Source organism: Elephas maximus, chromosome 12 (assembly GCF_024166365.1).
Source record: "Elephas maximus indicus isolate mEleMax1 chromosome 12, mEleMax1 primary haplotype, whole genome shotgun sequence".
Classification (NCBI taxonomy): domain Eukaryota; kingdom Metazoa; phylum Chordata; class Mammalia; order Proboscidea; family Elephantidae; genus Elephas; species Elephas maximus.
In genome coordinates, this window is record NC_064830.1 from 99,447,339 (window position 1) to 99,471,297 (window position 23,959).

General features: G+C 39.0%; 1 protein-coding gene across 2 annotated transcripts in view; it reads right to left on the reverse strand.

Annotated features, from left to right (window-relative positions):
* Positions 1–22,013, reverse strand: part of LOC126086885 (cytochrome P450 3A8-like) — a 63,221-nt gene extending 41,208 nt beyond the window's left edge. Inside the window, exons 1-7 of one of the 2 annotated variants that reach the window (XM_049903688.1) lie at positions 21,943–22,013; positions 20,688–20,781; positions 18,795–18,847; positions 7,808–7,907; positions 4,949–5,062; positions 4,590–4,678; positions 3,630–3,778 (exon numbers count right to left, since the gene is read on the reverse strand). In XM_049903688.1, the coding sequence (XP_049759645.1) occupies positions 3,630–3,778; positions 4,590–4,678; positions 4,949–5,062; positions 7,808–7,907; positions 18,795–18,847; positions 20,688–20,781; positions 21,943–22,013 (670 nt within the window). Of the gene's footprint in view, positions 1–3,629; positions 3,779–4,589; positions 4,679–4,948; positions 5,063–7,807; positions 7,908–18,794; positions 18,848–20,681; positions 20,782–21,942 lie in introns of both variants that reach the window. The other variant, XM_049903687.1, reaches the window with a different exon arrangement.
* Between the last annotated feature and the right edge of the window lie 1,946 nt (positions 22,014–23,959).

Below are 23,959 nucleotides of genomic sequence, written 5' to 3' on the forward strand. Positions count from 1 at the left end.
ACACATCCAAGCTCCCTGATGGACCAAATTACTGGGCTGAAGACTGGGGACCATGGTCTCAGAGGACATCTAGCTCAATTGGCATGACATAGCCTATAAAGAAAAAGTTCTACATCCTACTTTGGTGAGTGCCATCTAGGGTCTTAAAAGCTTTTGAGCGGCCATCTAAAATACTCCACTGGTCCCATCCTGTCTGGAAGAAGGGAGACTGAAGAAAACCAAAGACACAAGGGAAAGATTAGTCCAAAGGACTAACGGGCCACAACTACCACAGCCTTCACCAGACTGAGTCCAGCACAGCTAGCTGCTGCCCGGCTACCACCACCAACTGCTCTGACAGGGATCATAATAGAGGGTCCTGGTCAGAGCTAGAGAAAAATGTAGAACAAAATTCTAACTCACAAAAAAAGACCAGACTTGCTAGTCTGACAGAGACTGGAGAAATCCTGAGAGCATGGCCCCCGGACACCCTTTAAACTCAGTAATGAAGTCACTCCTGATGTTCACCCTTCAGCAGAAAATTAGACAGACCCATAAAACAAAATAAGACTAAATGGGCGCACCAGTTCAGGGGCAAGGACAAGAAGGCAGGAGGGGACAGGAAGCTGAAAACGGGGATCTAAGGCTTAGAAGGGGAGAGTATTGATATGTCATTGGGTTAGCAACAAACGTTATAAACAATATGTGTATTAATTGTTTAATGTGAAACTAATTTGCTCTGTAAATTTTCACCAAAGTCTAAGTACAATAAAAAAAAAGTAAAAATTTTACATTATTTATCAACAAGATCATCAAATTTAAATAAGCTTATTCATGTAACTCCAAAAATGGGAAGTTAATTAGCTCAAAGAAAATGTAAGGAAATGAAAAATAAATAAATGCAAGTTAAGGAAAAATAAAAAGAAAATGATCTACATTTGACTTTAGTAAGTAGTGTCTGGGGTCTTCAAAGCTTTTGAGCAGCCATCTAAGATACATCTACTGGTCCCATCCTGTCTGGAGAGAAGGAGAACGAGGAAAACCAAAGATACAAAGGAAATGAAATCCAAAGAACTAATGGACCACAAGTACCACAGGCTCTGCCAGCCTGAGCCAGAAACTAGATGGTGCCCAGCAACCGCCACCGACCACTCTGACAGGGATCACAATAGAGGGTCCTGGACAGGTCAGGAGAAAAAGGTAGAACAAAATTCATATTCACAAAAAAAGACCAGGCTTACTGCTCTGACAGAGGCTGGAGGAACCCCGAAACTATGGCTACCAGTCACCCTTTAAACTCAGAACTGAAATCACTCTCAAAGTTCACCCTTTAGCCAAAGACCACACAGGTCTATAAAACAATAACACATGTGAGGAACATGCTTCTTAGCTCAATCATGTCAATGAGACCAAATGGGCAACACCTGCCCAAAAGCAGGAAGAAAGAGGAAAACAAGACAAACGGAAATGGGGAATTGGACTGGAGAAGGGGAGAGTGTGGACACATTGTGGAGATTGCAATCAATGTCAAAAAGCAATTTGTGTATGAATTGTTGAAAGAGAACCTAATTTGCTCTGTAAGCTTTCACCTAAAGCCCAATTAAAAAAAAAAAAAAAAAGATCTATATTAAGATTTTTTAGTAATAATAAAGAATGAGGGTGAAGTATGACATTAGAAGTGGATTTTAAATTAATAAGCATAGAATGGAGATCTCTCTAAAGAATAAAATATTCTGGACAAACACTAAAAAACAAACAAAAATCATATGAAATTCAAAGGGACCCAGGATACTTGAACTAATCCTGAAAAAAATAAAAGATGGAGAATTCACACTTTCTTATTTCAAAAACTTACCACACTTAGCTGAAATACTCAAGGCAATGTGGTGTACATGCTGCCGCTGCCATCAACTCAATTTCAACTCATAGCGACCCTGTAAGACAGAGTAGAACTGTCCCATAGGGTTTCTAAGGCATGGCTGGTGGATTCAAACTGCCAACCTTTTGGTTAGCAGCCGTAGCTAGCCGTACCTCTTAACCACTCTGCCACCAGGGCTCCCAGTGTGGTGTAGGCATAAGGATAAACACAGAGATCAACAGAACATAGTAGAGAGCCCAGAAATAAACTCATGTGACTATGCTGGTTGACAAGGTTTCCAAGACCATTCAATAGGGAAACAAGTGTCTCTTTACCAAATGATGCTGGGACAATTGGATAACCACATGCAAAAGATTGAAATTGGACACTTTTCTCACATCATATACAAAAATAAAACCAAAATCGATCAAAGACCTAAATGTGAGAGCTTAAGATCTTAGAAGAAAATACAGATGAATTTTTATTACCTCTGATTTGGCAATGGAATCAGATATGACAACAAACCCACAAGCCACAAAAGAAAACATAGATAAATTGGACTTCATCAAAATCAAAAACTACATCTGTGCTTCAAGGACACTACCAAGAAAATGAAATGATAACCTACAAACGGCATAAAAATTTTTCAAATCATATCTCTGTTAAGGACTTCTACCTAGAATATATTAAAAAAAAAAAACCTTCTTACAACTCAACCACAAAAAGACAGCCCCGTTAGAAAGTGGTCAAAAGACATGAATAGGCTTTTCTCCAAAGATAGGAATGGCCAATAAACACATAAAAAATGTTCAGCATCATTCATCATTAAAGAAATGCAAATCAAAACATGAGATACCACTTCATACCCACAAGAGTAGTTCGAACCAAAAATATTAAAAAATAATAAACAACAAGTGCTAGAGAGGATGTGAGGAAATTGAAACATGTATACTCTGCTGATGGTACTGTAAAATGGGACAACCTCTGTGGAAAACAGTTTGGCAGTTCCTCAATAAGCTAAACATAGAATTACAATACCAAAAAAAACAAACCCGTTGTCTTCGAGTCAATTCCAACTCATAGCAACCCTATAGGCAAGAGTAGAACTGCCCCATAGGGTTTCCAAGGAGCAGCTGGTGGATTCAAACTGCCAACCTTCTTGTTAGCAGCTGAGCTGTTAATCGCAGTGCTACCAGGGCTCTGGAATTACTATATGACCCAGCAATGCCACTCATGGGTATATACCCAAAAGAATTCAAAATATATATCTACATAAATACTTGTACACAAATATTTATAGCAGCAATGTTCATAATAGTCAAAGGCAGAAAAACTCACCAAATGCCCATCAACTGAACAACTGATAACATCATGTCCACAAAAGGGAAAATTATTTGGCCATAAAAGAGAATGAAGCATCCATACATGCTACAACATGGATGAGCCTTGTAAACATTATGCTAAGTGAAAGGAACCAGTCACAAAGACCACATATTGCAGTATTGCATTTATACAAAATGACCAGAGCAGAAAAATCTAGAGACAGATAGTAGATTAGTGGTTCCCTAGGGGTGCAGGGTGGGAAGGGATTGGCAAATAGTAGGGTGATAGCTATAGGGTATGGGATTTCTTCTAGAGTTGATGAAAACCTTCCAAATATAACTATGGAGGCGGTTTCACATATTTGATAATACTAAAAACCACTGAATTATATACTTCAAATGCATACATTGCACAGTATGTGAATTATATATCTCTTAAGCTGTTATAAAAAAAATAGTACTCCACACACTTATTAAGAAAACAAATGGGTCCAAGAAATCAAACTTTATGAGCTTCCTGGCGTTTTGCACAAAGGGATCTTGTGGGTTGTGGAGGGAATCGATGTTCACTCCAAATGACGTGCTAGTTATCACATCCATGCTGTAAGCTCCAAAGATGCTAAGTAGAGAAAGAAAGACAAGGAAATTTTAAATCAGCATTTCTTCACTATCCCTCCACTACATCTTTAGCAAGAAGAGCATGTAAATTCATACGGCCAGAGAAAGACAGGGAAAGAGCCACACACTTTCAAAATCATCTGCTGGATCATCTGAGGATCTATGTGCCCATCACACTCACTCATGAGGCACTTATCAGGTGACAATGATGCTGCTGTCCCACTGCTAGGAGCAATGGGAACACGAAGGTATGTTAGAACCACTTCTGAGCTATAATGAATTCTTCCTAGAAGAGTCCAGAAAGGTGATAATGGATCTAAGTCTTACCTCCCCATAATGTCTCTGCCCACAAGAGAATAATATATAGCATTTTGCTGGTATCCTCAGCAATACCATGAAGTTGTTCCAAGTTCTACATTTGAACTTTCCTGTCTCAATCAATGCCATCCAATAAGAACTAAATGCCTTTCCTCTCTGACAAATCCAAACCACTTACACTCAACACTTCAGTACTGTCAATCATGTTTCTTCTTTCTTAAAAGTTTTTTTTTTCCACATTTTACAAAGTATAAGTTGACAATTAAGCCGATAAGTTAATCTAGGCTCATGTACACGGTGCAGGAGACCCTTTCTCTCCTGGCTGCCCTAATTTAGTGGGAGCCACCTTTCTTGGGTGGCCTATTGGGTGGTCTATTTAATACCACATATCTGTGTTTCTTTGATCACTAGAGCAACTCAACTCTGGGAATTTCAACTCAGCTGGAGGGCCTTATGATAGAGTTCAGAATCCCGGCCACTGCATTCCTACTTACCTTTTCAACGCAACAGGCTTGCCTTTCTGTTCTTCCTCTCTCAGATGCTTCACCAACACATCACCATATTGGCTGATGATGGGCAACATCTAAACACAAAACACACCACCAAAAAAACACCACCACCCATTGATAAATATGGAGACTCAAGACCTAGACTGATGGCTTTCCCAAGCAGGAAGCAGTAAGTGACATTTTTATTTTGAATCTTATAGTGTCTCTTCTGGTACGTAAAGATAAAAGGCCATATTAAGGAAGTTCAAACTCAGCTGACTACCCCTTGTAAAGAGACTTCACTTTCTACCTGTCCCCAGATTGGTTACTTGAGGTTCTAATTATCAGTTCTCTTATTTTCTAACCTCCTTGAGTTTTCCACTGGTGAAAGTTGGAGATAGCAATGTTCGTACTCTCTTCCACACTTCATCCTCGGACAAGGAAATAGCAGATTTCATAAATCCCATTGGACCTATCATCTGGAATTCAAAGCGAAAGACAATTGCTCTACGTAAGTTCCAGAGGTCTTCACAATTGTAGATAATTAGCTCTACAGGCATTATTTACTCAATGAATGCTTGAAGACTGCCTACTAGATAGCAGACTCTAGGCTAGGTGTTCAATCAATATTTATTCCAAATGCTCCCTGTGAGAATGGACACCTAGCCACCTGGTGTGGTTTCCAACCTTATTTGCCAATGCTCTTTTAAATACAAGTGTTCACAACGTAGGAAAATTCTTCTTCCAGGGGAATAGGATGGAAAAAGACCTAGTACGTCCTATAAGCCTGTGAAAAGCGGAAAGGAAATGCTCACATAGCCAGATGACCTCGGCTCAGGCCAGTTTTGTTTTTACATATCTTTATAGCTTGAGCAACTTGAATGAGAGCCTTTTTAATGGTAATTTCTTTCAAATAGCAGTTAATACTTCAAAAATTAGGAATATTTGCTAAGTGAAATCATATAATATGTGCCTTTTGTGACTAGTTTCCTTCACTTAGCACTTCCAGAATAGCAAATATTTATTTAATATTAAAAATTAAATTATCCCTTACTTGTTCCTATATGAATGATAGAAAAATGAAGGAGATAATTTTATTTCTAAGCTTCAGGCTGACCTATCAAGAAAACCTATTTGAAAACATTCTTCCATATTCTAAAATTGTATTGTGTTTTTAAATGGATACCTATAATATTCATTCATGATAAAAGCTCTGAGCAGCTAGGAGGCCAGGAAAATTTCCTCAACTTGATAAAGAGCAACTACCAAAAAAAAAAAAGTACAGCTAATATCATATTTCATGGTGAAAGACTGAGAGCTTACCCACAAAGATCGGGAAAAAGGACAAAATGTCCACTCTCATCACTCTTATTCAAAAGCATACTAGAAGTCCTAGCTAGTGCATTAAGACGAAAAAAGAAATAAATGACTGTTTGGAAAGGAAGAAATAGAATTGTCTCTGTTTTCAGATGATATATTATTGACATAAACAATCTCAAGAATATGCATAAACAGAAAAGCTAAAAAATATCTCCCAAAACTAATGAAAGAGCTCAGCAAAGTTGTTGGATACAAAATAAGCACATGAAAATAAATCACATTTTTATATACTAATAACAAACATGTGGAAATTGGAATTCAGAAAGCATTACCATTAACAATTAGTCCAAACAAAATAAAATACTTAGCTATAAATCTAAAATGCTTGGTTGTTAACCAAAACGTCGGAGGTTCAAGTACATCCAGAGACACTTCCGAAGAATGGCCTGATGATCTGCATCTGAAAAGTCACCCACTGAAAAACTTATGGATCACAGTTTTACTGTGATACACACAGGGCTGCCATGAGTTAGAGTCAAGTCAACAACAATTCATTAGTTATAAATGGAACAAAACATGTTTAGGATACATATACTGAAAATTACAAAATGATGATGAAAGAAATCAAAGAAAATCTAAGCAAACTAATGGAGAGATATACTGTGTTCATGGATTGGAAGACTCAACAAAGTAAAGATATTTCTTTCCCCAAAATTGATCTCTAGCTTTAATAAGATCTTATCAAAATCCAAGCAAGGTATTTTTAGAAATAGACAAGCTTATTACAAATTTGTAGGAAAAGCAAAGAATTTAGAATAGCTAAAAAGATCTGAAAAAGGATTAAAAAGTAGGAAGAATAACTCTACAAGATGTTAAATTTACTCTATTACAGGAATCAACTGTGTAGTATAAACACAGTTTATGTGTTTTACATGTGTGTAGAATAAACACAAAGGTCAATGGACCAGAATAGAGAATGAGAAATAGACCCACATAACTATGCCCAACAGATTTTTGACAATGGTGTAAAATCAATTCCATGGAGAAAAGATAGCCTTTCCAGCAAACAACTCTAAAGCAACTGGACATCCACTGGCAAAAGAATGAGCCTCAACCTAAACCTCACACTTCACACGCACAAAAAAAGTTGAAATAAATCAGGCTTAAACGTAAGTGTACAACAATAAAACTTGAAAAAAAAAGAAAAGAGAGAGAGAGATGGAGACAAAGGAGAAAGAAGAAGAAGGAGGGTAAAACTAAGAAGAAGATGAAAAAAGAAGAAAAGGAAGAGGAAGCAGAACTGGAAGGAGGATGAGGAGAAGAAGAAATCAAATGAGAAGTGGAAAATCTTCTGGGCCCCATGCTAGGAAAACCATTTTCAGACTTGACATCGAAAGTATAATCTATGAAAGCAAAAATTAATATATTGGCCTTATAAAAATAAAAAAAAAATTTGCTCAGCTAAAGGCCCTGTTAAGAGGAAAAGACGAGCTACAGATTATGATTACAAAAAACTAGCAAGAAGGAGTATCATGGTGAGGGAGAAGTTCTATATTTTCATTGTGCTGGTGATTATACAAAGACATACATGTGATAAAATTGAGTAGAGCTGCAGGCACACACACACAAATGCACATGCAAATGAGTGCACATAAAACTGATGAATTCCAAATAAGCTCTGTGCATTGAACCAATGTCGATGTAATGGTTTGACACCATACTGTAGTCAGTCAAGATGTTAACATTGGGGGAAACTGGGTGAATGGTACATAAGACCTTCCTGCGTCTGTCTGGTTTTTTCTTGGTTCCCTCCACTCCCAAACTTCCTGTCAATCTATAATTATTTCAAATTTAGAATGTGAATAGATGAATAAAATTTTTAATGAAAAAAAATGGATACCTACCCTCCGATTTGTGAAGGTGGAATAACATTCTTTCACCAGTATTGTCTTGATCATGCCTGGATCTGTGATGGCTATCACAGGCTGTCGACCATCATAAAACCTATGTCGGGAAACAGCTGATTAATCTAATCAAACTTAATTCTGCAGCTGGGCCCACTCCTAAGAGACCATACATTCATCTCGCTATGACAAAATCCATACTCCTAATTGTCCAATACACAGAAACGCTTTCCTCTAGTTCAAGTTAAGATAGGGTATGCAGTAAGATTCTGACCACAGAACTATCAGACTTTCCATAAAATGAAGGGACATTTAAAGACAAAATAGCTCTTAAAAGAAATCATGGTTAGAAAGAATATTAGAACAACTGTTAAAGAGAGGTCGTAGGCACATGGCTATTTCCTGTATCTTTCTTTGTAATTTTTTTAGATCAAAATATCTCATTTTTAAAAAGGCATTAAGTTAGCGAAAAATTGAAGGTAAATAATTATCTAAGAGAAAGACATAATTAAGGATAGTCCATTCATTCAATCATTTAAAATTACAATTTTAAAGATATGTCAAACTGTGATAGTATTTTACCTATTAAAGAGAAGCCTTTGGTAGTGTTAAGTTTAGAAAAAAATTTGAAAGAAATATAAAAGAGCAAGTGTAATTCATCTGTAATTTCTTTTTGTTATTTACATTTATTTGTAAATATGGACCCCAATTGTGATGCAGCTCCATGTTGATGACATCATAGCATCAGGGAAATCCCACTTTTGACACATGTGCCACACAAAGCTGTATCTTTATGTGTGATATATACAAATTGGTCCTGCTCTTCTGGCCAATAGAACGTCCATTTGTGGGAACAAGCCAATGGAATAAGGTATACTACAAGTTTTTTATGAGTTTAATTACACTATCCTGACATTTTGTTTTCCATTACCAATCATTTGAACTGGCAAGGCCAAAATGGAAGATTTTCCAAAAGTCATCTATTCTTTGACTTCACACAGGAATCTCAAATGGCTCTGCAATCATATATAAAACTTGTTGAGAACCACTGTACTTCCTGCTGTCCATTTCCAGAAATACTCCGAAACTCAGGAGGCTTAAGTAAGTATTGAGGATATTTAGTTTTGATCCACTGATATAAGTTATTAGGATGATGCGTGTTAGGATTAAAAAAAAAAAAAATTTAGCACCTACTAAAAGGGTTTGAAGCAGTACACTGACAGGACGCTGCCAGAAATTCAAGCCCAATTCAGAAGAGGACATGGAAAAAAGGATATCATTGCTGATGTCAGATGGATCTTGGCTGAAAGCAGAGAATACCAGAAACAGGTTTACCTGTGTGTTATTGACTATCCAAGGGCCTTCGATTATGTAGATCATAACAAATTATGTATAACATGGCAAAGAATGAGAATTCCCGAACACTTAATTGTGTTCATGAAGGACCTGTACATAGACCAAGAGGCAGTCACTTAAACAGAACAAGGGAATACTACATGGTTTAAAGTCAGGAAAGGTATGTCTCAGGATTGTGTCCTTTCATAATATTCGATCTGTATGCTGAACAAATAATCCGAGAAACTTGACTATATGAAGAAGAAAGTGGCATCAGGATTGGAGGAAGACTCACTAACAACCTGCAATATGCAGATGACACAATCTTGCTCCTGAAAGTGAAGAAGACCTGAAGCACTTACTGAGAAGAACAAAGACTACAGCCTTCAGTATGATTGCACCTCAACATAAAGAAAACAAATATCCAGTACTTCCGGCCAACATGACACCATAGACAGAAGCACCATGCTGTCCCTCCACAGCAAGAACGTGAAAAACTAAGTAAAACAGAGACAAACGTTAATCCTGGAAACCAGAGTGCCAAATGAAGAGATTAAGAAATCAACCAAGCACTGAATGGAATAAGAAACTGACCGAGAACAGGGAGCAAGGAGAGATACAGGTGGCAGTCCCCTATCAGCAACTCAGCACAGATTCCCCATCTTGGACTCCGGTCAGAGATTGGCAGACAGGCAGCAGGGGAAAGGAGTTTCACAGAGCTCCCAGCAGGAGATAGGGCACCCAGAAACCAGCAATACATGCTTACCCACCCCCTGTTCTCTCCCCACTAGTCTACCTCTATGCACCCTGGCAGGCAGCAGTAGTTTGGCTGGCCAGGAAGTGGAGCAGCTGTGTTGCTTGGATTCACCCTGCCCACACTGGAGATCAGCAGAGAGTACAGGAAAGCAGCTTCACGAAGTTCCCGGAGGAGACAGAGCACCCAGTAACCAATGATATATACTTTCCTAGCTCCCATCCTTCTTCCCCCCACAGCCAGGCCTCCTCTGCTTCCAGTCAGCCACAGTCCCTCAGCCAGGAATCAGCTGCTTCAGCCCGGGCTGCTTGGATTCATCCTGTCCACACTGGCTGGCTCCCTGAGTGCGACTTGTCTGTTGATGTCGCTTTTTTCTATTTCTTTTGGTTTCTTCCGTGCCTCCCATCACCTCCCTCTCCTTTCTCTTGAACATCTGGCTTCATGAGCTACCTTTGCTTCTTCTTTAAAGACTGTGAGGGGCCGTTTGACTAGTGAACCGCTCCCCCAGCCCTTGACACCACACTGGTGGGATCCTTGGGGCTTTTTTACTTTTTTCTTGCTTTGTTCTGTTTTGCTTTGTTCGTTTGCTTTCTTTTTCCTTTCACAACATGGGAGACCCTTCTACCCAGGCTGCACTGCACGCATAGGAGCCAGTTCCTAAGTCTATGCAGCCGCATCAGTGGGATCCTGGGGGCATTTCTTTTTCCTTTCTTCCTTTTTTCTTTTCTTCCTTCCTTTCTTTCTTTTTACCTTTCTCTCTTTCTTCATTTCACAGCTCTCATTTCTCTGTACTTACCTTCTTTTCCCGTCTCCTGAATACCTGGAGCTGTGTGAAATCTATACCCCCTCTAGCCAGGCTATTCTGTGCAGCCTGGGAGCCACTTCCTGTGTCTTCACAGCCGCACTGGTGGGATCCCTGGGGGCTTTTCTTTTCTTTCTTATCCCAAATTTGACCTAGTTATTTATTTTTATTCTTCCCTTTTTTTTTTTTTTTTGTTCCTTTTTGTTTTTCTGCATTTCTCAGTTTCTCTTCTCTCCACTACAATGGCAAGCTCCCTTGGCACTCTTTGTTTCTTTTTGGCTCCTGTTTCTCTCTCCTCTTTCCCATAGCCACATAATCTCCACACATCACAACCTCCTCCTTCATTCCTGCCTACCTACACTGTGCACTGAACATCACACCCCTGAGCAGCTCAGGCACAGTCTACCGAAACCTACCCAGTACTCATTCCTGGCCAGGCCCTGTTGACCCAGGTACATGCCACAAACAACCCATCCAGCCTCTCCCTTCAGCTGGGACCATAGCTGGACCATAGCTGAACCATAGCTGAGTGACGGGCCCTGCCCACTGGACAAAGAGGTGAAAAGTATTGTGAGCACAGACAAATAACAAAGAATACACAGTCTGTCTGCTCAAGTATAACACAATAAAACAAAACAAACACATCTATAATCAAGAAACAAAGAAAATAACTACTGAATGCCCCAAAGACAGCAGGCAATATCAAAACTTATTAAAAGACACAGGCCAGGATGGTTTCAGTATGCGTTCAAAATAAAATGCCACATGACATTCCAGTAGAAGAAAAGGAACTACAATTACCTGACAGGGAATATTAAGAGCAATCCAAGAGTTGTAGCAAAAAGCAGACAAAAATGAGGAAAAAATAGACAATTTATGAAAAGGCAGGAAAATATGGACCAAAACAATGGAACAATTCAGGAAAATAATACAGGAACAAAATGCCAAAATAAATTCACAACTAGAAATCACACAAAAGCAACAGTTAGAAATTCAAAAGATAAACAAACAAGATTTAAGAAATGGACAGAGTCATAGGAGGGCTGAGAAGCAGGTAAGAAACGATGGAAGCATGATCAGCAAAACTGAAGACAAATACTTGGATACAATTCTGTTTGAGGAAAAATCAGAAAAAAGAACAAAAAAAGAAAAAACCTGAAAATTATGTGGGATACAATCAAAAGCAAAAATTTGCTAGTGATCAGAGTTCCACAACAGAGGGAGAAGATGGAAAACACAGTGAGGATCACTGAAGAACGTCTGACAGAAAACTTCCCTAATATCAGGAAAGATGAAAACCTGACCATCCAAGAAGCTCAACAAACCCCACATAGGATAGACCCCAAAAGAAAATCACCAAGGCATATCATAAGCACACTCACTAAAACCAAAGACAAAGAAAAAATTCTGAAAGCAGCTTAAGAAAAACAAAAAGTCACATACAAAGAAGCAATAAGACTAAGCTCTGATTATTTGGCAGAAATCGTGCAGGTAAGAAGGCAAGGGGGTGACATAAATAAAACCTTGAAAGAAAAAAAATTGGCAACCAAGAATAATCAATCCTGCAAAACTTTTGTTCAAATATGATGGTAAAATTAGGACATTTCCAGATAAATCAAAATTAAGGGAATATGTAAAAACAAAACCAAACTTACAAGAATTATTAAAGAGAGTCCTTCAGTCTGAGAACAAACAACATCAGACCACAGCCTGAATTTAGGATGCAAGATTGTACCAGCCAGATACCTTCCTAGGAAATGAACTCTCAGGGATTATCCAAAACCAAAAGAATTACAACAGGGAACCAGAGAGGTTAATCTGTAAATGACAACATCAGAACAATAAAAGAGGGAATAAATGGTGTAGGTATAGAACTTTCTAATGGTGAGGAAGGCAAGGTGATACCAAGTAATAATAGACTCATTCAAATCTATGACGGTAAGGGTAAATTTCAAGGTAACCAAAAAGAAAATTAGGAAACTACTCAACAAAAAAAGAAGAAAACCATAAACTCTCAATATAAACACAATCTACAAAAACAAAAGAAAAAAAAGAAAACCACAAACAAAAGGAATACAGCAAAAGAGAGTAAGAGGAACAAAGAAAATGTCAGCACCACAAAAAAAAAAACTCACAAAACGACAGCAATAAACTCATGCCTGTCAATAATCACACTGAATGTAAATGGCCTAAATGCACCCATAAAGAGACAGAGAATGACGGAACAGATTAAAAAAAACAGGGTCCATCAATATGCTGTCTCTAAGAGACATACCTTAGAAACAAAGATGTAAATTTACTAAAATTCAAAGTATGGAAAAAATATATCAAGCAAATAACTACCAAAAAAGAGCAGAAGTGGCAATACTAGTCTCAGATAAAATAGACTTCAAAACAAAATCCACCATAAAAGACAAAGAAGGCCACTATATAATGATTAAAGGGAGAATGTATCATGAGGACTTAACCAAAATAAACATCTACATACCCAATGACAGGGCTCCAAAATACATAAAACAAACTCTAACAGCAGTGAAAACAGAAATCGACAGTTCCACAATAACAGTAGGAGATTTCAACACACCACTGTTGGTAAAGGACAGAACATCTAGAAAGAAACTCAACAAAGACACAGCAGAGCTAAAGAGCACAATCAGCCAACATGACCTCACAGACATATATAGAACACTCCACCCAACAACTGCAAAGTACATATTCTTTTCCACCATGCATGGAACATTCCCGAAAATAGACCATATCTTAAGCCACAGAGAAACCCTCAACAAAATCCAAAACATTGAGATAATACAATCTATCTTCTCTCATCACAACACCATCAAAGTAGAAATTAACAACAGGAAGAGCAGGGGAAAAAAATCAATTACATGGAAACTGAATAACACCCTGCTTGAAAACCACTGAGTAAGAGAAGAAATCAGAGATGGAATCAAAAAATTCCTAGAATCAAATAAGTATGAAAACACATCATATGAAAACTTTTGGGACACAGCAAAGGCAGTCCTCAGAGGTCAATTTATAGCAATAGATGCACACATCAAAAAGAAGAAACTGACAAAATCAAAACATTACCTACACAACTTAAACAAATAGAAAGACAACAGCAAAAGAAGCCCACAGCCACCAGAAGAAAGGAAATAATAAAGATAAGAGCAGAAATACATGAAATAGAGAATAGGAAAACAATAGAAAGAATCAATAAAGCCAAAAGTTGATTCTTTCAAAGGCTCAGCAAAATTGACAAACCACTGGACAAATTGACAAAAGAAAAACGGGAGAGGACACAAATAATCCAAATAAGAAATGAAATGTGGAACATTACAACAGACCCAACTGATATAAAAAGGATCATAACAGAGAGAATTATGAAAAACTATACTCCAACAAATTTGAAAACCTAGAGGAAATGGACAAATTTCTAGAAACATGCTACCTATCCAAACTAACACAAAACGATGTTGAAAAACTAAACAGGCCCATAACAAGAGAAGAGATTGAAAGGTAATTAAAAAAAAAAAAAAAACTCCCAACAAAAAAGAAAAGCCAAGGCCCAGATGGTTTCACTGGAGAATTCTACCAAACATTCAGAGAAGAGCTTATGCCAGTACTACTCAAACTATTTCAGACCATAGAATAGGAAACGATACTTCCAAATTCATTCTATGAAGCCAGCATAAACCTGATACCAAAACCAAGCAACCAAACCACAAAAAAAGAAAATTACAGACAAATATCTCCCAAGAATATAGATGCAAAAATTATCAACAGAATTCTAGCCAATAGAATAAAGCATCATATCAAAAAAATACTACACCACAACCAAGTAAGATTCGTGAAAGTTATGCAAGGACAGCTCAACATTAGAAAACCAATCAACACAATCTACCACATAAATAAAAGGAAAGAAAAGAATCACATGATCATCTCAATTGATGCAGAAAAGGCATTCAACAGTGTCTAACACCCATTCCTTACAAAAACTCTCAATAAAATAGGTATAGAAGAGAAATTTCTCAACATAATAAATGGCATCTATGCAAAACCAACGGCCAACATCATTCTTAATGGATAGAGCTGAAAACATTCCCCTTGAGAATAGAACAAGACAAGGACGTCATTTATCACCACTCCTATTTAACATTTGCTAGAAGTCGTAGCTAGAGTAATAAGGCAAGAAAAAGAAATAAAGAGCATCCAAATTGATAATGAAGAAGTTAAACTGTCTGTATTTGCGGGTGCTATCATACTATACATAGAAAACCCAAAGGCTCCATGAGAAAACTACTGGAACTAATAGAAAGATTCAGCAGAGGAGGAGGATACAACATAAACATACAAAAATCAGTTGGATTCCTATACACCAATAAAGAGAATGATGAAAAGGAAATCACAAAAACAATACCATTTATGATAACCCCTAAAAAATAAAATAAAAAAGAATCAACTCGACGGCAGTGGATGTGGTTAAAAAATAAAATACATAGGAATAAATCTAACCAGGGATGTAAAAGATCTATACAAAGAAAACTACAAAACACTACTGCAAGAAAACAAAAGAGATCTACATAAATGGAAAAACATACCATATTGATGGATATATAAATTCATCATTGTAAAAATGTCAATACTACCCAAAGAGCTTTACAATACAATGCAATCCTGAGTCAAATGCCAACAGCATTCTTTAAAGAGATGGAAAAACTGTTCATTAACTTTATATGGAAAGGAAAGAAGCCCCAGATGAGTAAAGCACTATTGAAGAAGAAGAATAAAGGAGGAGGGTTCACACTACCTGACCTCAGAACATATTATACAGCTACAGTAGTCAAAAGAGCCTGGTACTGGTCCGACAACAAACACATTGGCCAATGGAACAGAATTGAGAACCAAGATGTAAACCCATCCACCTATGGTCACCTGATCTTCGACTAAGGGCCCAAAGTCCATCAAATGGGGAAAAGACAGTCTTTTTAACAAATGGTGCTGGCAAAACTGGATGTCCATCTGCAAAAAAATGAAACAGGGCCCATACCTCACACCATATACAAATCTAATTAAAAGTGGATCAAAGACCTAAATATACAGCCAAAAACTATGAAGTTCATAGAAGAAAAAATGGGATCAATGCTAGAGGCCCTAATACACAGCATTAACAGGATACAAATCAACAACACACAAACTCTAGAATATAAGATGGGTAACTGGGGTCTTCTAAAAATTAAACACTTATACTTATCAAAAGACTTCACCAATTGAGTAAAAAGAGAACGTACAGACCGGGGAAAAAATTTGGGCTGTTACAAATCAAACAAAAGTCTAATCTGTAAAATCTGCAAGAAAATCCAACACTTCTACAACAAAGAGACAAATAATCCAACCAAAAAATGGGCAAAGGAAATGAACAGACACTTCACCAAAGAAGAAATTTAAGTGGCCAACAGACACATGAGGAAATGTTCAAGATCACTAGCCATTAGAGAAATGCAAATCAAACCCACAATGAGACACCAACTCCCCTAGCATTACTGGCACAAGACAAAAAAAAAGGGGAATATCAAATGTTCGAGAGGCTTCAGGGAGATCGGAACTCTTACACGCTGCTGGTGAGAATGCAAAATGATACAACCATTTTGGAAAGTGATATGGCACTTCCTTAGAAAGCCAGAACTAGAAATACCATACAATCCAGCAATCTCACTCCTAGGAATATATCCTACAGAAATAAGAGTCATCACATGAATAGACATATACACACCCATATTCGCTGCAGCTTTGTTCACAATAGCAAAAAGACGGAAACAACCTAGATGCCCGTCAACAGATGAACGGATAAGCAAACTGTGGTACATACACACAATGCAGTATTATGAAAGGATAAACAATGACCATGAATCTGCAACACATCTCATAACGTGGATGAATCTGGAGGGCATTATGCTGAGTGAAATAAGTCAATCACTAAAGGACAAATATTGTATGAGACCACTACTGTAAAAACTCATGAAAAGATTTACACACAAAAAGAAACAATCTTTGATGTTTAAAAGGGAAGGGAAGGTTAGGGATGGAAAAGCACTAAATAACCATAGATAAGTGGTAACTTTGGCAAAGCATAAAACAGTACACAGAACTGGGGAAGCCAGTACACCTTGTGCAAGGCAAGGTCATGGAAGCTCCATAATCACATCCAAACTCCCTGCGGAACTGAATTGCTCGGCTGAGGGCTCTGGGGACCATCTACCTCAATTGGCATAACATAGTTCATAAAGAAAGTGTTCTACATTCTACTTTGGTGAGTAGCATCTGGGATCTTAAAAGCCTGTGAGCAGCCACCTAGGATACTCCACTGGTCTCAACTCTCTGGGAGCAAAAAATAATGAAGAAAATTAAAGAAACAAGGGAAAGATTAGTCCAAGGACTAATGGGTCATATCTACCACAGCCTCCCCCAGACTGAGTCCAGTACAACTACCTGGTGCCCAGCTACCACCAATGACTGCTCTGACAGGAATCACAAGAGAAGGTCCTAGACAGAGTTGGAGAAGAATGTAGACCTGAATTCTAACTCAAAAAGAAAGACCAGACCTTGCTAGCCTGACAGAGACTGGAGAAACCCTGAGAGTATGCCCGTAGACATACTTTCAGCTCAGTAATGAAGCCACTCCTGAGGTTCACCCTTCAAAGACTGAACAGGCCCATAAAACAAAATGAGACTAAAGGGGGACACCAGTCCAGAGGCAAGGACTAGAAGGCAGGAGAAGACAGGAAAGTTGGTAACAGGGAAGCCAAGGTTGAGAAGGGAGAGTGTTGACATGTCGTGGGGTTGTTAATCAATGTCATATAACAATATGTATATTGTTTAATGAGAAACTAGTTTGTTCTGTAAATCTTCATGTAAAGTACAACGAAAAAAGAAAGTAAATATACTCACAACTGGATCAATAAGCAACATCAGAAAAGATTATAGTTGTCAAGGATTTCATTTTACTTAGATCCACAATCCATGCCCATGAAAGCAGCAGTCAAGAAATCAAACCATGTATTCCTTGGTCAAATCTGCAGCAAGAGACCTCCTTAAAGTATTAAAAAGGAAAGATATCACTTCGATTACAAAGATTCCCCTGACCTAAGCCACAGTATTTTCAATCGCCTCATATACATGTGAAAGCTGGACAATGGAATAAGGGAGACTGAAGAAGAACTGATGACTTTAAATTATGATATTGACAAAGAATACTGAATATACCATGGACTGCCAGAAGAATGAACAAATATGTCTTACAAGAAAAACAGTCAGAATGTTCTTTGGAAGCAAGGATTTTGAGACTTCACCTGAGGTACTTTAAACATACTATCAGGAGGGACAAGTCATGAGTGGTCATCCTTGGTAAAGTAGAGGGTCAGCAAAAAAGAAGAAAACTCTCAACGAGATGGATTGACACAGTGGCTGCAACAACGGGCTCAAGCATAAGGACTGTGAGGATGGTGTAGGACCAGGCAGTGCTTCATTCTGTTGCACACAGGGTCACTATGAGTGTGAACCAATCTGAAGGAACCTAATAAGAGCAGAAGAGTTTGAAGGAGCCCTAGTGGAGCAACATTTCTATGCTCTGCCACTAACCAAAAGGTTGGCAGTTCAAACTTACCCAGCGTTTCCATGGGAGAAAGACGTGGTGATCTGCTCCTGTAAGATTATATCCTAGAAAACACTATGAGGCAGTTCTACTCTGTCACCAAGGGTCACTATGAGTCAGAATCAACTCAACCGAACACAGCAACAACGGAAGCGTTTGAAATAATGCATTTTGAGGCAATAAAAAGGGACCTACAGAAGGAAAAAATGGACAGAAACTAATGCTGGCAGTCTCTGGAGAAAAGTGATTATCTTCAATTTTCTAGGCCTCACTCAGACTGTAGACTATGAAACCTGGAGACATATGGGATCACAGCTATGACAAATCTCCAAGAGCTTTACAAGAGATAGTTCATCCTATGAGGCTCAGGGCTGCAATTGTCCTCCACACAGCTGAGAGCTTCCTCACAACAAGTTTATCCAATGGAAGTTTCCAGAATACTCACCCCCATAATTTTCCATACTTTTTAGAACATTTCATGTCAAAATCCCACGCACCCTGCAAGGAGAAACAAAATAAAACTAGATTACTCATTTCAATGTACTCACCCCTAACATTTCAGGGACTAAAAAAAAATCTGATGAGATGAAATCAAGCTTACTCTTTGTTACACATTGAATTGTATCTCCTAAAAGGATGTGTTGAAATCCAAGCCTTTGGACCTGTGAACGTAAACTTGCGGGGAAATAAGGCCTCAACAATGGGCTTAAACGTATCGAAACTCATGGAGATGGTGCAGGATCATTCTCTTATACACAAGGTCTCCACGAGTTGCAGCTGACTCTACAGCAACTCACAACAACAAAGGAGCTATCAGTTAACATGAGGTCATACTGGAGCAGGGTGGGCTCCAATCCAATGTGACTGCTGGCTTTATAAGAAGAGGATAAGAGTCACAGACCCAGAGAGACGCAGGAGGACAGAAGGGGAATATGGTCATGTGAAGACTAAGTCAGAGATGGGAATGGTGCATCTACAAAGCAAGGAACGCCAAGGATTGCCAGGAACCACCAGTAGCTAGGAAGAGGCAAGAATACATCTTTCCCTACAGCCTTCACTGAAAGCACTGCTGTGTCAACACCTTGTTTAGGACTTCTGGGCCCAAGAACTGTGAGGTAATAAATTTCTGTTATTTTGGGTCACCAACTTTGTGGGACTTTGTGATGGCAGCCCCAGAAAACTATTACACTATCTTTTCACTGGGAGATAAAGGGAAGTTCTTATTCAGAGATATCTTAAGGTTGAAGAGGGTAAATAGTGGAGATATTCTAAATGGAGAATTTTAAATAACTGAATTTTCTCTAAGTACTGTAGATACTGAATGATGTAACATTGTCTATGAATAATAAGTAACTTCTTGTCTTTCTGAAATGTTTTTGTTTGTGTATATGTTGTCTCTAAAATCTCCTGACCCTCTGAGTAATTACCTCCATGGACATGCAAGAAAAATAAAGCTTGGAGAAAATGAGTGAATGTCCCATAATGAAGTTCTACTTTGTCACATGGGGGTTGCTATGAGTTGAAAATGACTGGAGCACCTAACAACAAGGACATGCTTTTATTTTAAAAAAAGAAAAACGCATTTAGTAGTTAAAGATCTGAAATTGATAGACAACAATAACCTTATCTCAGTGATACTCACTCCCAGCTCGGACTCACTCACAGAGGCGGCTCCTTTGACGGAAAAGAAGAAAGGCAGAAAGCCCTTGTTGTAGCTCTCAGATTCCCAACAGATGGCGTGGGTGGCAAGGGCTGGGTAAAGCCAGGGAAATAAGCACAGGGTTTTACAGTTCTTGAGAGGATGCACTACCTGCAAATTACTAGATGACAAATACTTGAGCTGCCTAATAATCTGAAGTTAAAACCTATCCAGGAGTAACAAAAAATAAAATAGAATAAACTACTTTTGAAAGCAAACTCTGCAGTAAGGCGTACAAAAAAAAGGGCTACCAAGAGCTCAGGCTGGAAGCAGGAGAGTTTGAATCCAGCACACACAGCTTAATGAGCCACTACCAAAACGCCTTTTGTTTGTTTCTCCTAACGTTAAGACCACTGTGACTTCTTAGGAGGAACCACTGGCAAACAGATACTCCTCCTCACGATGTTTACCATGTTAGCACATTGCTAAATCTGCAAGGCAACGGGATCCTCAGACTGGATCAAAAAACTGCAGCATTTGAGAATAGGGCCCTTGGGGAATCCAGGCCAATGTGCTGGATGGCGTATGCACAGTTTCTAGAACGTTCTAGAAACTTCTTCCTGAGGAAGGGCATTTGGTGATGAAATCGAGCAGGTATGTGCAACCTTAAGAAGCAAAAGAGGGAGCTACAACACTCACCTTGAGGTAGGCCAGAGCAGTTCCCAAAAAAGGCAAAGGTTTGGGCCCAGGAATCCCAAGCTTCTTTAGAACATTATGTGAATGGGTTCCATATCTATAAAGTGAGAGGCAAGCTAGGTCACCAGGATTGCAATACAGATGCCAGTATTAGAGAGGTAACATGTACGTAATAAATAACAATAACAACTCCAACAGCAATAATCACATCCCATCACCATTTCCTTTTCCACCTCTACTGTGAGACCCAAAAGGAGTAATGATGATGAGTGAAAAGAAGCCAAAATCACCCTGATGCCAATCCTAGAGTGAATACTTGAAAAGATTCCAAACTTTGGGCTCCTGGGAAGTTCGATCTGATAATTTTCCAGGGTCTTTGCTTGTGTCTATTTCATAAGCAGACTCTTGCAGGATTTGAGTGTTTCATTCTAGAGAGGTCCCTAGGTGGCACAAATGGTTTGTGCTCATCTGATCACTAAAAGGCTGATGGTTACAACTCACCCACTGGCACTGCAGAAGTAAAGACCTGGTATCTGTTGTTTCCGTATAGATTACAGCCAAGAAAACCCTGTGGAGCAGTTCCACTCTAACTCATGAGGTCGCCATGAGTCAGAACTGTCTTGACGACACAAGAAAACAATTCTAAGTAGAAATGAGAAAAAAATCTCTCTGTCCAGATGATAAATAGAAATGAGACCGTGTTTCCTCTTCTTTGGAGGCTACCCTTTAATTCAGTAATACCTCCAAATATTCCATACAAATCCAATCAATCTTATAACATGCAATAAAATAAAATTTTAAAAGGGCATGAAGGTCAGTGATAAAAAGAAATGAGTTATCAAGCCGCAAACAGGCACGGGAAAAGCTGAAAACCATATTGCTAAGTGAATGGTCTCTTTTACTCTAAATAGTCCCAATTGAATGACCTTTTTTTTTTTTTAGGCCTTCCTCTACTGCGTTGTTGTTGATTTGTCTATATCTAAATTGGTAATCAATCATCAGGAACAAAGAATGTCACTAAACACGCCTTGTCACAGAAACTGGGATTTGGGAGGTGGGGTAGGGATTATTTATGAAGGAGTAACTTCATAGGATTTGCATAAGATGACTAATTACTGCTTATGGTCACGTGGAAACCGACACTTAAGCAATTTCCTTCCTATCTCTTTTATATCTTCAAAACAACTGGGGAAAAGTGGTTGGAGAAGCATGATAACCCCAAATCCAATGGCACTGAGGAAGCTGGGAAGCTACTCACAAGTAGAGGAGCACCAGGATGGTGACCAGAAGAATCCAGGTCTCCATGGAAAAGCTTGGGATCAGGTCCATCGTCACTTTCCTTGCCGGAGAGTCTCCTCTGACTTTTCCTTCAAGCTGTGTGTGCTAAGCTCCACCAGACCTGCACAGCCTCCTTCCCACCCCAGCTGTGATTCAGGGAGGATGCTGGCAGATTTATATGCTGGGAAGGGGGTGGGGCTGAAGCAGGAGTCAGAGAAAGAGCCACCTGAGCTCCACCTGCAGCCTGGGAAGTTCAAGCTACACTTTGAACTAGGCACTAGTTGAAAACATGGCACTAGGAAAGCATCCAAGCATACCCCCACTATGACCTCCCTGGAGTTCATACTTTGTGAGAAATCGATAACTAAACAACTCAGTTATCCAAATAACTCCGTGTTATCAGTAAATCCAAAGGCTGCTGGTTCTTATCAGAAATTCCACGTGGATCTTATGGAACCATTGACTATATTACCTAAGGTATTTTATAAAATAATCTGGGCTTAAAAAATATTATAATTTGGGTTTAAAAAATGTTGTTGTCAACGTGCCTCCAATTCATGGTCACCTTATATATGACAGAACAAACATTGCCCCGTTCTACGCCATCCTCACAATTGCTGGTATGTTTGAGGCCATCGTTGCAGCTACTGTTTTAAAAATAAAGATGATCACTTTTAAAACTTAAAAACTCAAAGGAAATCCAAGTGAAGCCATTGTCCTTAAAACTACTATGACCTTCTTTGTCAACCATGGCTACTCTCTCTCCAAAATTCTTGAAATTTCACCAAACAAGTGGAGGGAACCCATGCAGTTTCCTCTACCTCAACTGCTTTTATGCCCCCGAAGGCTCCTATTAATCTTTCAAAGTCCAGCTCAGACAGAACCCCCATTGTTAGAGTCCAGCCTCCCCAACCACTTCAAACAGATTTAGCCACTTTCTCTTCTGCATAGCTTCCAACCCCTGCGTACATTTCTATTGCTATATTGCCCACCCTCCAGCACCACTGTTTCCCTTGTCGGACACTGACCTACTCATGGACACAGTCAGGGTACTAGTCATAGTCATGGTCCTAGTATCTGACTGAGTGATTTACACGAGTGGACATTCAGGAGTGTCAGAGAGGTTGAATGGATGATGTTGTGGGGCTCTTCTGTTTCCTTTCCCTGTGATTGACCACTCCATCATCCCATATTGTTGATGAAGCAGGGGGCCCTGAGCCAGATGGCTCTGAAACAGAAATGGGGCATGGAGGAGATGGAGCTGATGGTTGCACTGGGCAGTATCAATTTGTCTTGCTTCTGTCCAGCCCCTCAGAGAGTCCTGCAGTAGACAGCAAGTTGGGCAATTTCTTGGACAACAATGGCCCCTATTCTCAGGGAAGATGGCATCTCCAGGAAAAATGGGACTCCACAGAATTCTGATATATTTCTCCCCACTTTTCGTAGCTTCGATTGGCACTGTTAAGTAGAGTCAGCTGCATTATGTCCAGCTTACAGATGTAGAAACTGAGACCCAGTGAATACAAGTGGCTTCCCAATGGTAACTGACTACAACAATATATGTAAGCTTTATGACGAGAGGGTGGAAAGTCCCCTGATGCTTGGGGATGCTAATATTCAATGCTTACTGATCCCTGATAAGGGCCACTATGCAAATAGAGAGAACCCAGACCAAATCAGCAATTTTTTTTTTTTTTTAATTCTGGTTCCTAACTAAGCCTCATAAGACCAACCACTCACCCTGCTCATCTGGTTCAACTGGATGGAATCTATACCAACAATAAGTTACCTTCTGCTTGGGACTGAAACATAGCCAGCACCATGCCCTAACCAATGAAAATGATTTTGCTCTGCTAGGACAAACAGTAGAAGGCATGTCTTTTGTGCCACTTAATTCCATAGAAGGTAACACCTAATGTGGAAAGACTCAAGTAACAAGAGTTGTGCTGTTAGGCAGAGCCAAGATGGCATCCTAGGCAGCCACAACACGCTATTCC